This window comes from Tursiops truncatus, chromosome 7, assembly GCF_011762595.2.
Source record: "Tursiops truncatus isolate mTurTru1 chromosome 7, mTurTru1.mat.Y, whole genome shotgun sequence".
Classification (NCBI taxonomy): Eukaryota; Metazoa; Chordata; class Mammalia; order Artiodactyla; family Delphinidae; genus Tursiops; species Tursiops truncatus.
In genome coordinates, this window is record NC_047040.1 from 28251220 (window position 1) to 28268418 (window position 17199).

At 43.3% G+C, this 17199-nt stretch overlaps 1 protein-coding gene across 6 annotated transcripts in view; it reads left to right on the plus strand.

Moving 5' to 3' along the window:
- The window catches only part of PLEKHM3 (pleckstrin homology domain containing M3), a 217240-nt gene that overhangs the window by 171430 nt on the left and 28611 nt on the right, over nt 1-17199 (plus strand). For 3 of the 6 annotated variants that reach the window (XM_033859836.2, XM_019939034.3, XM_019939035.3), the window contains exon 8: nt 10905-17176. The exons of 2 other annotated variants lie outside the window; for them this stretch is intronic. In XM_033859836.2, coding sequence (XP_033715727.1) covers nt 10905-11082 — 178 coding nt within the window. In that variant the 3' untranslated portion in view covers nt 11083-17176. Of the gene's footprint in view, nt 1-10904; nt 17177-17199 lie in introns of those variants that run through there. One more of the 6 variants, XM_033859838.2, reaches the window with a different exon arrangement.

The window sequence follows — 17199 nt, forward strand, 5'->3', positions numbered from 1 at the left end:
CACCTCCCAGAGGCAATGAAAGAGAAAAGGCTTATTTATTAGTTAGCAAGCACATTGCTAATCAGTGAGTGACCACTGGCTTCCCCCACTGAGTGAGCACATTGCTCCCTTTGAGAGTTTCCTTTGCAGATATACTACCACCTAGCCTTCTCCACCCTAGTCCTGTCTTATGAATATACACAGCGCAGTGTTGAAAGAAATAAAATTTTTAGTGACTTTCAGGTGTCTTACGTGTCTATTTATTGCTTGTGTACATAGCATAACTATTCATAACTTTTTATTACTGTGATTATCAGTTCCATCCAGCTTTTACTAATATGCAGAGTGGAAGCAAAAGTTCCAAATAATGTTCTCACTGAATCAAAGGGGCTGCTAAAACAGGCATTGTTGTTCTTGCCTTTTTCCCTCATTCAGTGTTACTATATGTTGTTGATAGTACCAGGTTTTAAGCATTATTGCATTATTTTTCCAATACATGCTTGGTTCAAGCACATTAGGATAATTTTAACTACTAAAAATTTATATATTATTGAACAATTAAACAGTGTTTCCTAATTTTATAAACATGTAAACAGTCTGTTAGTTTAACCCACCAAAAGTCAAACAATACCCTTGACATTATATAAAGATGAAAAAAAAAAAACTGAGATGTTCAAAAAGTCAGATGTCTAAAGTCAGGATTGGTCCTTGACCACCTGAGATACTTATACAGGTGCATCTCTTTTTTTTTTTTTTTTTTTTTTGTGCGGTACGCGGGCCTCTCACTGTTGCGGCCTCTCCCGTTGTGGAGCACAGGCTCCGGACGTGCAGGCTCAGCGGCCATGGCTCACGGGCCCAGCTGCCCCGCGGCATGTGGGATCTTCCCGGACCAGGGCACGAACCCGTGTCCCCTGCATCGGCAGGCGGACTCTCAACCACTGCGCCACCAGGGAAGCCCTAGGTGCATCTCTTTTTAAATAAACTTAAGAAATAAAACTATAATATAAATTTAATTAATTGGTGGATTATTTACATTTCAAATTCTTTAATTTAACATAAAGATGGGCAGCAGTAAACTTTGCTAATATATTCAACATAGAATGTTATAACTCTTTAGGGTTATAAACTCCAAAGTTGTTTACTTGAAGGGAGACTGTTTTTACCGGATATACAAATGTGTTATAAAACAGTATAGTGTTGGCATAGGAAAATAGATCAGTGAAATAGGATTTCAGAAAGTATGGAAATAAACCCAGGTAATATGGGAATTTAGCACACAATAAAGGTAGCACAGCAAATTAGTGAAACAAAAATGGATCATTCCATAAAAGGAACTGGGAATCAAATAGCCATTTGGAGAAAGAAAAATAATGCTGGATTTTACCATACATCTTACATCAAGATAAATTCCAACTGGATCCAATATTTTAATGTAAAAAAAAAGAAACAAAACAAAACCCATAAAGTACTAGAAGAAAGGATGGGTGAATATTTTTGTCATCTTGAAGTGGGGAAGGTCTCTCTAAGCTTGACACAAACCCAGAAGTCATGAAAGCAAAATGCTTTTAAATACATCTTTAAAATGTTAAATGCCTAAAATTTTTTAGATAAAGGCAAGTGTAAACAGGAAACTTGGAGAGATATTTTCCACATGTGACAAAGTATTAATTTCCTAAATATAAAAAAATCTATAAGTCATTAGAAAATGGGCAAAGGTCACAAACCAATATACAGAAAAAACATGCAAATGGCCAATAAATACAAGAACAACTCCATATTTTAATTAAGGAAAGCAAAATAAAATGAGATTCTTACATATCAGCTATGGGAAAATATTAATAGATATAAATATAAAGCCCTATGTAAAAACAGTAATTAATATCACTTCCTATTTTGCTTTGCAAAGTCCGTGTTTTTGTTCTAAGTGTTTAGAACAGCCCTGTCTAATATATTAGACCGCCCAGCTGTCTTTGGAAATGATTGGCCTAGAGCATTGGTTTTCAAAGTTTTCTTATTCATCAGAATTCCCCGGAGGGCTTGTTAAAACATAGATTGACAAGCCCCACTGTGTAGTTTATGATTCAGTAAGTCTGGCATGGAACCCAATAATTTGCATTTCCAACAAATTCTCTGGCGATGCTGGTTTGGCTAGTTCACGGACCATACTTTTAGAACCATTGGCCCAGAACACACTGAGTATTAGAAAATGATGTAATACTGTCTTGTAGAGAATGTATTGGTGAGAAGAGACAAATAGGGGAACAGTGTAAATTAATGCCAAAACGCTTTGAATGCCTTTCTCCTTTTAAATTTACATCACTAACTTATTCCTAAGCAACTAATCATGCTGTTTATAAAATTAGATTTACCTTCTGAACTTTTCTGCATTTTTCTAATGTACCCGTGCTTGACAGTTTCTTTTGTGTTCCATTAAGTGTCTTAGTGCTTTGAGGAACTGAAATGTAATATGTTAAATACAAGTAAATCCCATTCAAGAGTCTTAGATACCATCGTTATAAATTATTATTTCTTTTAAAGAGGTTTACTTCAAAAACTTGACAGTTAAATTTTTCAGTTTTACATTATAAAGGTAGGCTGATAAATTAACATAAGTCCATATATAAGCCAAGATAATTTTTTTAAATCTGCATTAGCCTAATAAATTCTTATATTTACTGCCTTTGTCTTAGATGTAGCAAGACATTTCTAAACATCTCTTGGACTCTTAGGTGTTTTGAACTACTTTAGAGATTTTTACAGAAAGCCATTGCTCTTATTTATGGTTCTTTAATGGGTACAATTATAATATATTCTAACTTTTTCCAGATATTATAGAAAAATTTTAAATCCTGAAGTAATCCCAAGAAGTGATGGACATTTGTCTGTTGAGAATGATATTACCTGCCAGGTGAACCATTTAAAAAAAAACTTAGAAGTGTCAGAAATTCCAGTTTTACCCTATCCCCAAAAAACTATTTCATTCAGGTCAAATCTATTATGATTTTACATACATAGACTATTACTGAGAAGTCCTGTCACCACCTGCAAATTAGCAAGAAGCATTTATTAAGCATTTGCACTAAAGATAATGGTGAGGTATTGTCCCCAGCAGGATAGCAAAATTGACAAATGAATTAATTAACCCTTGTTTACATTCTATTTCAAAGCCAAGATTTTAAGTAAAGCACTTGTCAAACGTATTAGCTGAGCTTGGTTTACAAACTGAAAGTGCAAGACCTGTGAAAGCCAAATGCTTTGTGGGCTGCAATCAGGGGGGAAAAAAAACCTTCCTTAATTAACTGCAGGGATTAAAATGTAAATAAAAAGATCATTGCAGGGCACACCAATTGTTCTTCCCAGATTTGAGTCTTAGCAGGTATATGGGGATATACTGAATAACTTAAAGGACCATGTGGCTAGTAACTGGGGACAGAGGGCCAGATTTAAGTCAGAAGACTGGAATCAAGTCCCAAGTTGATCACCATTTACTAGTTCTGGGACCAGATAAGCCACCAGTTATTTTAGTATTTCATTTCATTTTTATCTATTTACTGACTGACTGACTTATTTAAAGAAGGGAAAACAAATAGGAGAACTATTATAAGGATAATTTATATAAAGATAGGGGCAAAGGGCCATATAGATATTGCCTAATTTAAATATCTAATTTGATTTTACTGTATGTGCATTTTACAAAGCAGAACTACTAGAATAGATTTACAAATTAGCACGTACATGCCTCGGTCTGCCAGACATTTAGCCAAAGGAGCTGGATCTTTTCTAGTCTCATATAATTCCAGTCAAACGTTATGATTACCTTTTCAAGCCCCACCTCCCTACCCCCAGCCAAAAAAAGAAAAAAAAAATCACAGTCAACAACCCTAAATGTGATGGACCCAAATGCAGTCCATCCCTTGCTCTGCAAGGAGCCGGGAGAGTTCTGTGATCCGTTACCAGACCCTTTGCCTCTTCCTCCCTTTCCCAACTGCTTCTCCTGGGGCAAACTATAGGGGCACAAGGCTTGACTGGAGGTGGTGCTCCAGGCAGCGGCCATGAATCTTGGACCCTCCCCACCCATCAGCACCAACCATAATCAGTTTCTTACTGAAATTATGTGTTAACAATTCTTTATTTTAGCTCTATTTCCCGCAACTGGATGAATCTGTTAGGTTCTATCATGTGTTTAAATCATATTTAATTCATTTTACCTTGGAACATTTAATAACATGTTCTGTGCATTCTTCTAAACAGCATACATATACGTATGTAAGCACATACACAGCACATATACACACACACACACATGCAGGCATATGCTATATATGATATTGGCTGATTTCCCATTTAAGCAAATTATAAATTGTTTGCTTACATTCACTTCCTGAAGAACAGAAGAAAACACCAGCCCAAAACATTAAAATAACCAGGCCCCAATAACTACCTCCCTTAGCTAAGAGATTTAAATAATCATAATGGTTTCTTGGAAAAACCAATAATATCTGGTGACCCTATGGGGCGTCTTACATAGTAGCCATACACCAAACCGCACTCGCATGCCCGATAACCGGCACTTATTTCTGCACCCCACCCTTTTCGTTGTGGGCTCCACTGAGTGGAAATCAGCCAAAGCTCTACCCTGCTCTGTGGGCCTGTCTTTCGCTTGTCAGAGATCCAACCAAACTAAGCCTGAATTTCAGTCCTAGTGAAATATCTGAGGTCATTGCCTGAGCCAAAAATAAAAATGCAGCGGGGGAAGAACCCAACATGAACAGAGCAGAAGCATCTCAGTGACCTCAACCTGGGGCAGAGGCCTCTAGCAGCTTCCTGCGACCTCCCTGTGTGCAGCTAGAATCTGGAAGGGCACAGACAAAGCCATCGCCAGCCTGTCTCTAATTGGCCTCATGTCATTAGCATTTCAGAACAGGAAACTCTCTGCAGCCAGGAATTCTTGCTTCTTTGCCACAGTATTTGAGAAGCAAACCTTTTTCACAGGTTAGTTTTCTTGAGTTTGATAGCTATAAAAAGAACACCCTGTCTGTCCGATTTCTTGACAATTGACTATTCAATTTCTAGGTTCTGGACCTCTCTTTCATTTGCCCTAGGCCAGTAAGCTAAGTTTTAGGTCAAAGACTGTTTATAAAATGTATAGAGTCTTGTTCGATGATGCCTTTGTTAAGACATAGAATGAGATTTGTGTTGCCCCCAAATGGTGGAGATATTCCGCTGCCCCTGTCCCAAGGAAGGGGACCAGTTTGCCAGGGCATACACAGATCATTAATGGCATTGCCCCCTAGAGCTTCTGTAGAAGCAGACCTTGAGTTACTCCTTTCTCCTCACACATCCTCTGGTATATCCAGTGCTGATATGCACCTGGTCCACTCCAGTGTGGCTGTCCCAATGTTTAAAACACAAAAGTACTTCCATATGGGGTGGTAAATGACTACTGCCTCTAGCCAGTCCCCACCAATAAAAATAAAAATTATTAAAACCCCACAACATTTAACAATTCTGGGGGTTTTTTCTTGGGGAAAAGGGATGCTGATGAAGATTGGGAGGAGGCTTAAAAAGGAGTCTTTAATGTTTAGTTGAAATTTTATTTGAAGGGACAGAGTCAGCTCCTTTTGGCCAAATTCCTGATAATCAGAGCTGTATGCACTAGTACATATAAGCTATTTCGTAGCTTGATTAATCAATGCAAATAAATAAAATTTAAAGTGATGCTCTTCACTTTAAGGCTTATCTCATTCATTCCCAGCTTGTCAGTTTGAGGTTTTCTGAGGAGGGGCCAGCACAGCTACATTCCCTGTCATTCATCCACAGACCTTGGGGCAAGAAAGTTTTAGAAAGAGAAGGATAAAAGCCAGAGTAGCCTTTTTTCCCCTGCACAAAATCTGCAGGTTGGAAGGAACCTTAGATACCATCTAATCCAACTCTCTCTTTGACTTCTGCGGAGAGTGAGGTTCAGAGATGAAGTAACTTCCCCCAAGATCCCAGTGATGCTAGGGCCACTGGGCCAAGAACTAAGGGTTCCTCTCTCTAGTTGAGCTCTCCCCTCTGCAGTAAGTGGCCTCGCTGGTACTTTACTGGTCTCTTTTCCATTGTAGAAGTTGCTAAAACCTAACTGCTTCACAATTAGGTAGAAGCAAATTATTTTATGGGGCAAATACAAAAGTATTTGGTTTTGGTTCTCTAGCTGGCTTAGATAGGGTATGAAGAAGCAAAGAACACCACAGAGAAACACCTCAGAAGTTCTTGGCCAAAGAGCGAATAAATGTGATGGAGGGTCAACCACCAAGATGGCCTTTGGGGAGAATGGAAAAATCAGAGTGAGTTGATGAAAAGCTGAAGGTTACTAGTCAATGCACAGAATTGTGTCATGGGTATTGACTTCTTAAATGATGTCCTAAATTAATTTTAGCAACCACAGTATGGTGAATGCTAGTGAGTTTCAGCTATTTTAATCAAATGATGTATTAAAATATGTATTTGTGAAAATGATATGAATAAATACACTATGCTGGACCTTATTGGTTGGTATTAGCATAAGCCAGCAGGTGACACTCGCAAATTCCACCTGGGGAGGGCACTGTTTACGTACTCCCTGGGTACCCCCTCTGTGATGCCTCATTCAGATAGGCTAGGTCAGTGGTTCTCAACTGGGAAGATCTCCCACCCAGCCACCCACCCAGGGGACATTTGGACGTTTGGCAGTGTCTGGAGGCATTGACAAGGGAGGAGCGGGGTTTGCCACTAGCATCCAGTGGGTAGAGGCCAGGGATGCTGCTAAACACCCAGCAGTGCTCAGGACTGCCCCCCACAGCAAAGGACTCTCTGCCCCAAACCATCAGCAGTGCCAAGGTTGAGACTCCTGGATTAAGTAACGAATGTTGTCAAGAAAATGGAAAAACCCATTGGATGGCCCTTGGTCAATAGCAAGTATGTGTCCCTACAGTCGCATCCTCTGTGACATGACACTGGGAAGGGAGGCCATTCGGTCTTTGTTCTCCGTGGGGCACAGCAACAACCAAAAAGCAGTGAAACTGCTGACTGCTTGACTGGATGACTCAGAAATGAAGGTGCTGGCTTTCGTTTGGTTTATCACTGAAGAATGCTAAAGGGACATTGCTCTTTCACTATCTGTGGCAATTTTCTGCACAGATGATTACATTGGTAGATTTGCCTTGTATAAAAGATGTATTCCTAGGGCTTCCCTAGTGGCACAGTGGTTAAGAATCCACCTGCCATTGCAGGGGACACGGGTTTGAGCCCTGGTCCGGGAAGATCCCACATGCCGCGGAGCAACTAAGCCCGTGCACCACAACTACTGAGCCTGTGCTCTAGAGCCCACGAGCCACAACTACTGAAGCCCACGTGCCACAACTACTGAAGCCTGCGCACCTAGAGCCCATGCTCTGCCACAAGAGAAGCCACCACGATGAGAAGTCCGTGTACCGCAATGAAGAGTAGCCCCGGCTCGCCACAAGTAGAGAAAGCCCATTTGCAGCAACGAAGACCCAATGCAGCCATAAATAAATAGATGTATTCCTAAAAAGTTATGTTTGTTAAATTTTATATACAGTCAGGAAATTCAGTAAACACTAAGGAGCCAGTGAATCCTTTTAAAGTGAAAGGTTCTTTTTAATAAAGTCCTATTCTCAAAGAGGAGCATATGTATTTACAAAATTAATGTAAATATTTTTCCTGCACATTATATTTATATCACAGAGCTACATAACTCTTATGCGAGAAACAGTTTCTCTTCCTCCTTCCTTTTCCTGCCCTTGTTCTTTTCCTTTAAAGAGAAAATTGGGGGGAAATTAACAATACAGTCTCTGAATTTGGGAAAGTCATTGATCAGTCTGTCCATTATACAGATCAAAAGATGCCTGCTGGGTTACAAATTGTTAGAAAAAATAGGACTTGGCTCTGTTTTGAAATCATTAATTTTTTATCTCAGACTTTTTTTTTTTCCGTTACTGACCTTTGGTTAGAAAGAGCAGGTGTACTTGGTCCCTCCATCACCCCATGGGTGTTTGTTGCACCAGAAATATCTGATAAGACTCAACCTCTTCACTCACAGCGGGGGGGGGGGGGGGGGGGGTGGGGGGGGGGTGGGGGGGGGTGGGAGGGGGAATCAGCAGAGATAAGGGAGTGGTACTAAAGGAACCCAGCGGTTCTCTCCTTATCAATTACTGCCCTAGGGCAACATCCCTAGGTGTATAAGTCACTAAGTCAGCAGGACAAAGGGGGCAGAAAGGAGGAAATTTATTTGATAAAGTTACCATTCATATCACTTCAGTGGTAGGAGGTTACAGAGGTGTGACCCACTGGGGACAAAGCCACTGACACTGGGGAAGAGCCAGCCAGACAAGAGAGGCACTAGGACACCTGAGTCTGACCTTCATGCCTGGCCCTACTCTCCCTGGGAAGGAGGGAGGGGCTGAGGGCAGAGAGATCATAGAGATGACCCCAGCCAGCTCCAGTCAGGAAGGGCAGGTACCAGTGTCACCATGAGAGGTGGTGTCACCCTCGCCTGTTCCTCAGAGCACTTGCCATTTGAACGGCCCTTCCACATACATCCACCCATTTTCGTCTCTGGACCCCATTGAGTGAGTAGGAAGGAGGTCATTGTGGGCAGCATTTTCCAAATGAGGAAACCAGAGCACCAAGAACGTAAATTCCACGCCCAAGATCCCTCAAAGATTTGAGATTTGAACACCAGGGTTCTAACTTGAACACCTGCGTTTCCCTCATGGTAACCCGCTCTCACTCAGATGACCAGGGCTGAGTACGAGCCTTGGCTGGGCTGCCAGGAACTCTGGGTTCTAGTCACAGCTCTGTCTTTTACTCACTGTGTCCTCATGAGACAACCACTAGCCCTCTTAGAACTTCAGCTTTCTTCTCTCTGAAATGAGGGGGTTGATCAAGGTGTCCTCAGGTCACCATGGTGACATAAGTGAAATCAGGCTAAAATGCAGGCTTGCAGAAAGGCAGCAGGTAGCTGCTTACACTGGAAGGCGCCGTCTTGGCTGTATTATTAAGCACTTACCAGGTGCCAGGAACTGTGTAAAGCCCCGTAACACCAGATGAGGCAGGCGCATGTTAATGGAAATCCAACTTAGCAGATAAGGAAATTGAAGCTCAGGGAGGTGAAGTAACTTGCTCAAGTAACTGTCATAGCTCAGGCTGTCATACAGAATACCACAGACTGGGTGGCTTAAACAACAGATATTTACTTCTCACAGTTCTGGAGGCTGGAAGTCACAGATCAAGGTTCAGCAGGGCTTGGTTTCCGGTGAGAGCTCTCTTCCTGGCTTGCACACGGCCACCTTCCTGCCTCGGTCCTTACACAGCCTTTCCTCTGAGTACACGCAGGGGAAGAGAAAGAGAGAGCTCTCTGTTGTCTCTACTTGTAAGGACACAAATCCTATCAGATCAGGGCTCACCCTTATGGTTTCATTGAATCTAAATTACTTCCTGAGGATCCCATCTCCAAATACAGAGACACTGAAGGTTAGGGCTTCAACATAGGAATTTGGGGGGCACACAGTTCAGTCTATAGCAGTCGTACAGGCAGAAAGTGATTTGAAGGTGGGATTGATATCAGGCCATCTCACTCTGCCTGCTCTCCTAACCGCTATTATGCTATATTTGGCCCAGAGATCTGAGCTGGGGGTAGAGACTGCTGGGTGCAGTGAAGCTTCTGTCTTTTGATCTCTCAGCTGGTAGATACAGCCCCTCTCCCTCTAAGTCACTATCTTCTCTCCTGGATACAAGGGTGGATGGGAAGATCCTCCTTTGATCAAACTTTCTGAGTCCTGAGTGGTAAGTAAGTAGCAGGCCAGGGAATGGCGCCCCAAAGACCATCCTACACCCAGGCAAGAGGGATAAGGCTGAGCCCTGAGGACTGGTTCCTTCACAGCTATCTTTGAAACTGGTCCAGTGCTGGACCCTCCATCGGTATTGCTGGTTGAACAAAACATGCGGGCCCGATTCCCTGGGCTCCCGGGATGAGGTTGTAGTCAGTTGTCACTCATGTGTGGAAGGATGAGAACTTAATCCACACTGGCAAGCCACCCACTGGAGCACCTATAGTTGTGCTTGTCAGTTACTCATTATTAAAGACTTTGCAGTAAAAACAGCCATTTAGACTCCTGTACAGGCTTCCACCGAGCCAAACAACAAACTAGTCATCCACCTGGAATGTCTCCTCTCTATAAATTACAATATCTGTGTGTTGTTTTTTTCTTAAAAAAAAATTCTCTTCCCCACTCTCTCATGCTTTACTTGTGTTATGCGAGTAGATTTCTAAAGGTTGAGGGGCTTCCTAATTTTTAAAAAAAACTCAGAAGAGCAGCAAACCACAGGATATCGTTCAGAAAATGAAAATGTGTCATTTTACCTCTCCACGGTGTCAAAGGCAGGGAGACACAGGGAACCACTTGGCTCTTGTTAGCGGAAGTGGAGAGTCACATTTTCACAGCTGTAACGCAGGGGCTGTCACCGGCGCTGGGCGTGTTTTCAGTTGGCAGGGTACTTCACTCACTTTCTGTCACTTCACCCTACAGTCACTACCCCCACTTCTTTCTCAGGGGAGCTAACACACGGAGCTTCTAGAGCTCAGTTCGTCATCACCATGGTCACAAAACTGCTAGCTGACTGCTGACTCCCCTCCACCCAGAAGCCAGAAGCCTCACCCATGCTAGTTCTAATCAGAAAAAAAAAAAAAGGTATGTTTTTCCAGTGAAATTCAACCTTGAGCATTTTGGAAAAAGGAGGAGCCCATTTCTATGAGTCATGTCTCTTCCCAGGGGCAGGGCTAGCCGGAATAAAAGGTTGTGGCCCGAGCTGCACAGAGGCCACTGGACTTCCGGCATCCTGCCCATTTCAACCTTGCTCATCATCTCCGTGGTTGACTTTTGCAGGTGTGAAAGCTGTGGAGCCGTTTTCCACTCTGAATGCAAAGAAAAGTCTGTCCCCTGCCCAAGGTGTGTCCGTCGAGAGCTGCAGATGAAGCAGAAGTCTTTCTGGCGGAGGCTGAACATGGACGAGAGCCTGGAGGAGGCTTGCAACATGTTTGAGCTGTCCTACCAGAACACCTGACTCAGCGGGAGCCCAAGGCCGGGCAGTGACCTCTCAACCATCCATCAGTCCCAATGGCTTCCTAACTAGCCAGTTAGACCCCTCTGGAAGAAGAGTACGTCTCACCCTCAGCTAGATGTAGATATATATTTATACATGTACACACACACATACCTATACGTCCTGTACGTATGTTCTGTATAAGTCGTTGTCCTAAAGGTCCATGGAGCTTTGTGGCTCAAAAAATTACCAATAGCTGAATTATACTTAGCCATGAATTTCAGCTGCTTGCTCCCAAGCAAAACGTGTTTTACACACAAGGCTTTATAGTTCAGACATTTTTTTCGGCTCTCAAGGGCCATTTATTACACAGGACACAGGAGAAAGCATTTCCTGCAGAGCAACAGTGCTTCGAGTTATTTTTGTTTATTTATTTTTAGCCTTCACAAAGGATGAGGTAACTGAGGCAAGCACCCATCATCATATTTCATAAGAAAATCTTCAAAACACAGCAATGACTCCTGGATCCTTCCAGGACCCTGTGTCCTTCCAGGACCCCGTGTCCCTGGCTCTCAGCTCGGTATCTTCGCAGAGGCAGAGATCACCTCAGCTGAGCTGAATGGCTTGGAAATCAGGAGTGCGAGCTCCCTCTGACAGAAAGCATGTGTCCCTAATTTATTAGAGGAGCTGGTGCTGGTTCTGAAGTTAATCTCAGAAAGGGTTTTGCTTGAGAAAAGACCTCAGTAACCTACATGTTGTCGGTCTGTTTGCTGGTACGAATCCCGACGCCCGCCCAGTGATGTGACGCTCCACGGTATTTGCCAGGCTGGAAACATGGCTCTCTTAAGACCAGTCTTCCAGGAGTTTCATGAGTGACAGTTATGATTTTTTAATGGTGCTGGCCTGAGGAAATTGCCTAGGATTGTTGTTAAATACATCAGTTTATAGACCAGGAGGTCGGATGTAGAGTACGGACATTCCAAGAGATGGTCTGCAATTTCTGTTCACAGAATCCTGTGTAGGCGATTCCCACCTATTCATTATGAGTGCTTTATTTTTCATTGTTTTTCATTGCCCTCTCATTTTGACTTTTAATCTGTCAATGTAACTACTTCTGCTTTTATATTTTTTAATTGTCTTGAAAAATCAGAGTAACTTGGAACTTTAAAATATCAACTTTAGACTATTAGGAAAATACCAAACTTACAAATACAATTAATGAATTAAATCTGATATGATTTAAATAACTGTATATACACATATGCGATTGCCACCATAAACTGAAATGAAAAGTACTAGGATAATATAGGAATTAGAATGAATCGCTTAGGCATTTGGCGGGGGATGTTCTCCCTCTGCAGTGCGCTTTTAAGAGCCAGCGTAGCAGTCACTGTGACCCAAATGGCAGGTAGGATGGCACTGGAAATCGTGGCTCCCATTCCTTCCACCTTAACTCTTTCCAGAACAGAAAAATAAGCTTGTATTGAAACAATTCTCAGTAGGCTGTATGAGAAGATCCTGTATATTCCCACTGAGCAGATGCCTTCAATGCCTTCATGGTTTAGTAGTTTCACTGCTAGTAGGATCTGGGGAATCAGTGGCTCACAAAGTCCACGGGACATTTAACCCCACTGCTCCTTTCCACCACACCCGGCTCCCTCCGGATCCCAACTCATGATGCTTCCATCCGTTTAGAGACGAGACATTTCAGACGCACTTTTGTGCAGACTGCTGGGTGTGAGCATTTCACCTCCCTACCCATGCCAGTTCCTTTGGCCTCAGGCCATACATTTCAATGTAATAGCTCAGCACCATGCATGCATTTATTTTCTGATTATACAGTAGCTAGATAGAACCAAGGCATGAAAACTTGTTAAACGGCCAGGGCGCTATTCATGAGACACCTTACGGTGAATTTTACTCTTAGAAAAACAAGTTGACTCCCCCCAGCGCCCACCCCACTCCACTTTATAGAGACTGTCGCACACAAAAGAAAAAGGGTGGAAAATCTCAAGCACTTGGCAAACAGGCAAACAAATTGGATCATCTCCCCTTTCCTCCTCCCTTTCGTGAAATACAGTATTTATATTTTCCAGCCTCAGTGAAGATAGCAGAACATGATCTTTCACAGGAGAATTATAGACCTGCTTATTATAAAACAGATGTGCTCTGATGGCACAGTGCCTTTTTCCCTCCCCCGCAGCTCCCTGTCACTCTAGCTGGCTTCTGCCTTTGCCGTCATTTATGTATCTGTGATTCCAACTGTCAGCGAGGCCGTCCCCAGCACACTGCATTTGGGAGACCTGAAGCGCAAGGCCGTCTCCTCCCCTTCTAGCGTATTCACTGTAGGTACAGAATTTCCTGTCCCATCTCACAGGCACCCAGGGCCAGACCCGCCGAAAGTCAGGGTGACACTCTGGATATCTGTTCTCAAGGCTTCTGCTTTCACCAGGCCCATTTAGAGGCGCTGCTGAATGTTTGCAGTCCCCGTGAACTCACAAGGAGAACTTTCCACCCACATCATTTTCTGCTTATTTTGAAAAGGTGTGGGGGGGGGGGGAAACAAATGTGCTATCATCATCAGCTACCCAGACCTGGAACCGTACCCCAGCTGCTTCTGTTTTCTCTCCTCTTCGTGGAGCCCTGACAGCCTGGCCGGTGCCGGCCGCAGGCCCACATGACACGCTCAGCCACCACCACCCAAATCTAATAGGACAGAGCAGAGCCGCCTTAGGAGTTGGGTCTGCCACGAAAATTCAAAATTGCTGTTTTCAGCCCAGAACGCCTTAGCGCACATGAACACCCTTACTGTTTTCAGCACTAACAAATTACTTGGGGCACTGTAGGCAATTGTTCCACTGCTTAGAAACTGTTGAAACAAAAGCAGATCTGTGGATTACCACCTCCTTGAGACCAGGCTAATACCTGCTTTCCCTCATGGTCCGTTTTTCATCTCATATTAAATATCTTGCCCATAAAGCACATGAGAAAATGGCCAATTAATCTCCTAGAGCTGGCAGCCGACTCAGGGCAACCTCTTTTCTCTTGAAAGGCCCATTCCCTGGTGTATCACTTGAGGAAATCCCTCCGCACGGTGCCAGGAACTCATGTGTGAGACAGTCCAACCCTGGTGAAATGTTGGCATCTCACCCTGCAGTAAAGAGGCCAGTTCCTAAAATAGACCTCAGTTTGTACCGCGGCAGGAAGGCCGCAAAGTACTTAAAAAGCAGTCAACTGGGATGGGAGTCATGTTCTCTCCGGGTCGGCTCTTCTCGAAGTTGAATGCTCTTTATATGAAAACCATGTAAACTCTCCTCTTCCCCCTTTGCTTCATTACCTTTTCAGGGGACTGATTTATAGTCATCTTCATGTTTGTTGTGCTAAAGGGTAGTCTTTTTAGGAGCTTAAATACTTGATTAGCTGAGAAGGCAATCGCTTTTGGATTCTTCTAGAATAGGCCTCTACTGAAAAGGGAATATCTCTAGGACTTGGGATTTGTGGTTTCCAACCAACCCAGTGGTGTCCTTCAGACTCCCACTGAGGGACTGGGCCATGATTTCCTTCCGGCTGCGGTGAGAGCCAAGCTGTTCACACCGCTCTAGCTGCTGTAGGCAGCCTTTGCTAAGCTGGAGTGAGTGCCCCTGCATGGGGTCTGGCCTCTGTTTTTGTCTCTGCATCTGTACACACTGAACATTGACACTGGATAGTTTCTTCCCATACCTTCCTGAAAGGCTTGGCTTCCAAACCGGTGGCTTTCTTCTCTACCCATTAGCCAGAAAAGGCCATACGTAAATTACTCTATCAGGGTAGGACTTGCAAGAGGCCGCAAATGTTTAGTAACGTTTTCTGCAGAGAGGCATTATCTGAGGAAGCCGAGGTACACTCTGCTCCTAATTTAGGGTTAAGCCAATGCTGCAGTTCTTGTGTTTGGGCAGACTTCCTTACCTTCACTGATCTGTGTTGAAATACCTGGATTGTGAAGTAAACTTTCAACTCCTGATTCTAATACCGCCTGGAGTCAACACAAAGGTGATTTTTTTTTTTTTTTTTACTTCTCCCAGTAAAGAGAGATGCGTGTGGTTTCCCCTCTTATTTCTTAAGTTTTCTGCCTCACTACTATCCTTCCTCTAAGATAATGTGAAAAAGCAGAGAATTGGGGGCAAAACTGAAAGAAGTGAACATGCCCTCGCTGGCCTGAATTGAGTCATTGGAAACACTCTCCATTTTCCTTTCCCTGGTTCTTGTTGCCAACTGGGCATTAACAACACAGCTCCGAGTGCTGTGTACCCTGCACCATTCTTCTAACCCTCAGCTCTGCCCTAGCAGAACTAACTGCCTGACTCGACTACTTGAACCCAGTGATGGGCGAACAAGCCCTGCTCAGTTCATCTGAGCAGACAAATGTGATTTCTATCATGTGGGACGGTGTCTCGACAGTTAAGTCCCAGCACCCCAAGTCATTGTCAAACTCCAGATTAAAGTCAAAAGAAAAGTGTGGAACACCCTCCCAAGCACACCCACAGTTGTCAGGGCTTTTATTTTAAATGAGCTCCAAGCGATCACGCGATAGGGCTCTCTCCCCCCTACAGTGGCCTCCAATGTGATGGAAGGCTCTGTTAACCTCAAGTGAAAAAAGAGCTGCTGTTTCGCTTTGGTTCCTCCCAGTGGAAAGAGACACCATCTTGTTAGAAAGGTCTGGAGTGAAGCCAGTTGTTACCCAGGTAGAAGATTCAGGCGCTTGCAGCAACTCTTAGCACAGCAAGATTCCCGCCTAGGCCATTGAGCTGCAGCCCAGCCTCTCTCCCCTTCCCTTGATCTTCCTTGCCCCAGTCATGAGCCCAGATTCAGGCCTCTTGGCTGGTAAACTGGCTGGTGGACCACTGGGTCCTGTGGCTCCTTCTCATGTTGGCCGTTGCATTCGATTCTTTTCCCCGTAGGAGTGCCTTACAGTACTGCCTAGTGTTTCTAGTCTAGACTATCTGACCCATTTGAGGCCTGCAGGACCCTTTGCCTCAATACGGATCACTTTGCTTCTTCCCTGCTGGCTGCTCTGTATACAGGCAAGCTCGGAGCCTGCATGTTCCTTAAGCATGTCAGACCTTTCACCTTCATTTAACCTGGTGCCTTATCCTCACGAGTACAAGGATTCCTGTCGGAAACACATTGTCAAATCAGACTGGTGGAAATGCTACTTGGAGCCGTTGACACTTACCAGGAAATACAAAAGGTACAACCACATAATGTTTTACGCTGTTTTTCGAATCACTCTTTTTGTTTGCTTTTGCTTTTCATTAACCAAACTCAGGGGAATGTCACAACGTTACCAAGGCCAATGGGTAGAGAAATTAAACCAGTTATTCAGATTCAAATCTGTAAAGTCAGTGAACTTAGCCTTTTTCAGATGAAAAAATTACACAAACACAAGGATTTTCTTTTCCTTTACTGTATGTTTTTTTTCAATTTTGCCACCTGTTTTCCACGTGGAGAGTGAGAAGCCTCTTGGAAGAATTGTGGTGAAAGCATTTCTGTGTGGCATGGGCAGTCCACCAAGCTGTTAAATTAGGCTTCCGCCACCGGAGGCTGACGTTCTAATTTTGGACACCTATCAGGATCTTATTGTGAAGAACCTACCTTAGAACACTTAAGGAAAAAAAACCTGTCTTTAGGGAACAGTAAAAGGAGGGAAAATGTGTAGGTTGCAAATGACAAGTATTGAACGTGGGGTGCAGAAGACTTCTGCACAACTTGTTCTTAACGCTCCTGGGTCAGATCGGTGTCATTTTCCCTTATTTCTGTTCATGCCGTACAGAACTGTCTAAAATTGGAGGTTTGGGCTATTACTATGTCACTCTGTGTTGAGCTATTTGTGATATCTAATGTGGTAACTTATATATGTGTTGTTTCTGTTTTCTGGATTTTATTGCCTTTTGTTTTGGCATAACTTATCCATATTTTGTTTACATCATTTTTTAAATATCAGTAACTGTAATAATATAAAATGAAGCTGTGTTGTGGACAAGACCCCTAGTTTTTATGGTCATCTGTCATACAATTTAAGTGCACCAGTTCCTAATGTATAAAGTTCTCCCTCTCTCAATAAACAATGCAGAAAGTGCTTTCTCTTCTCATAACAACTTA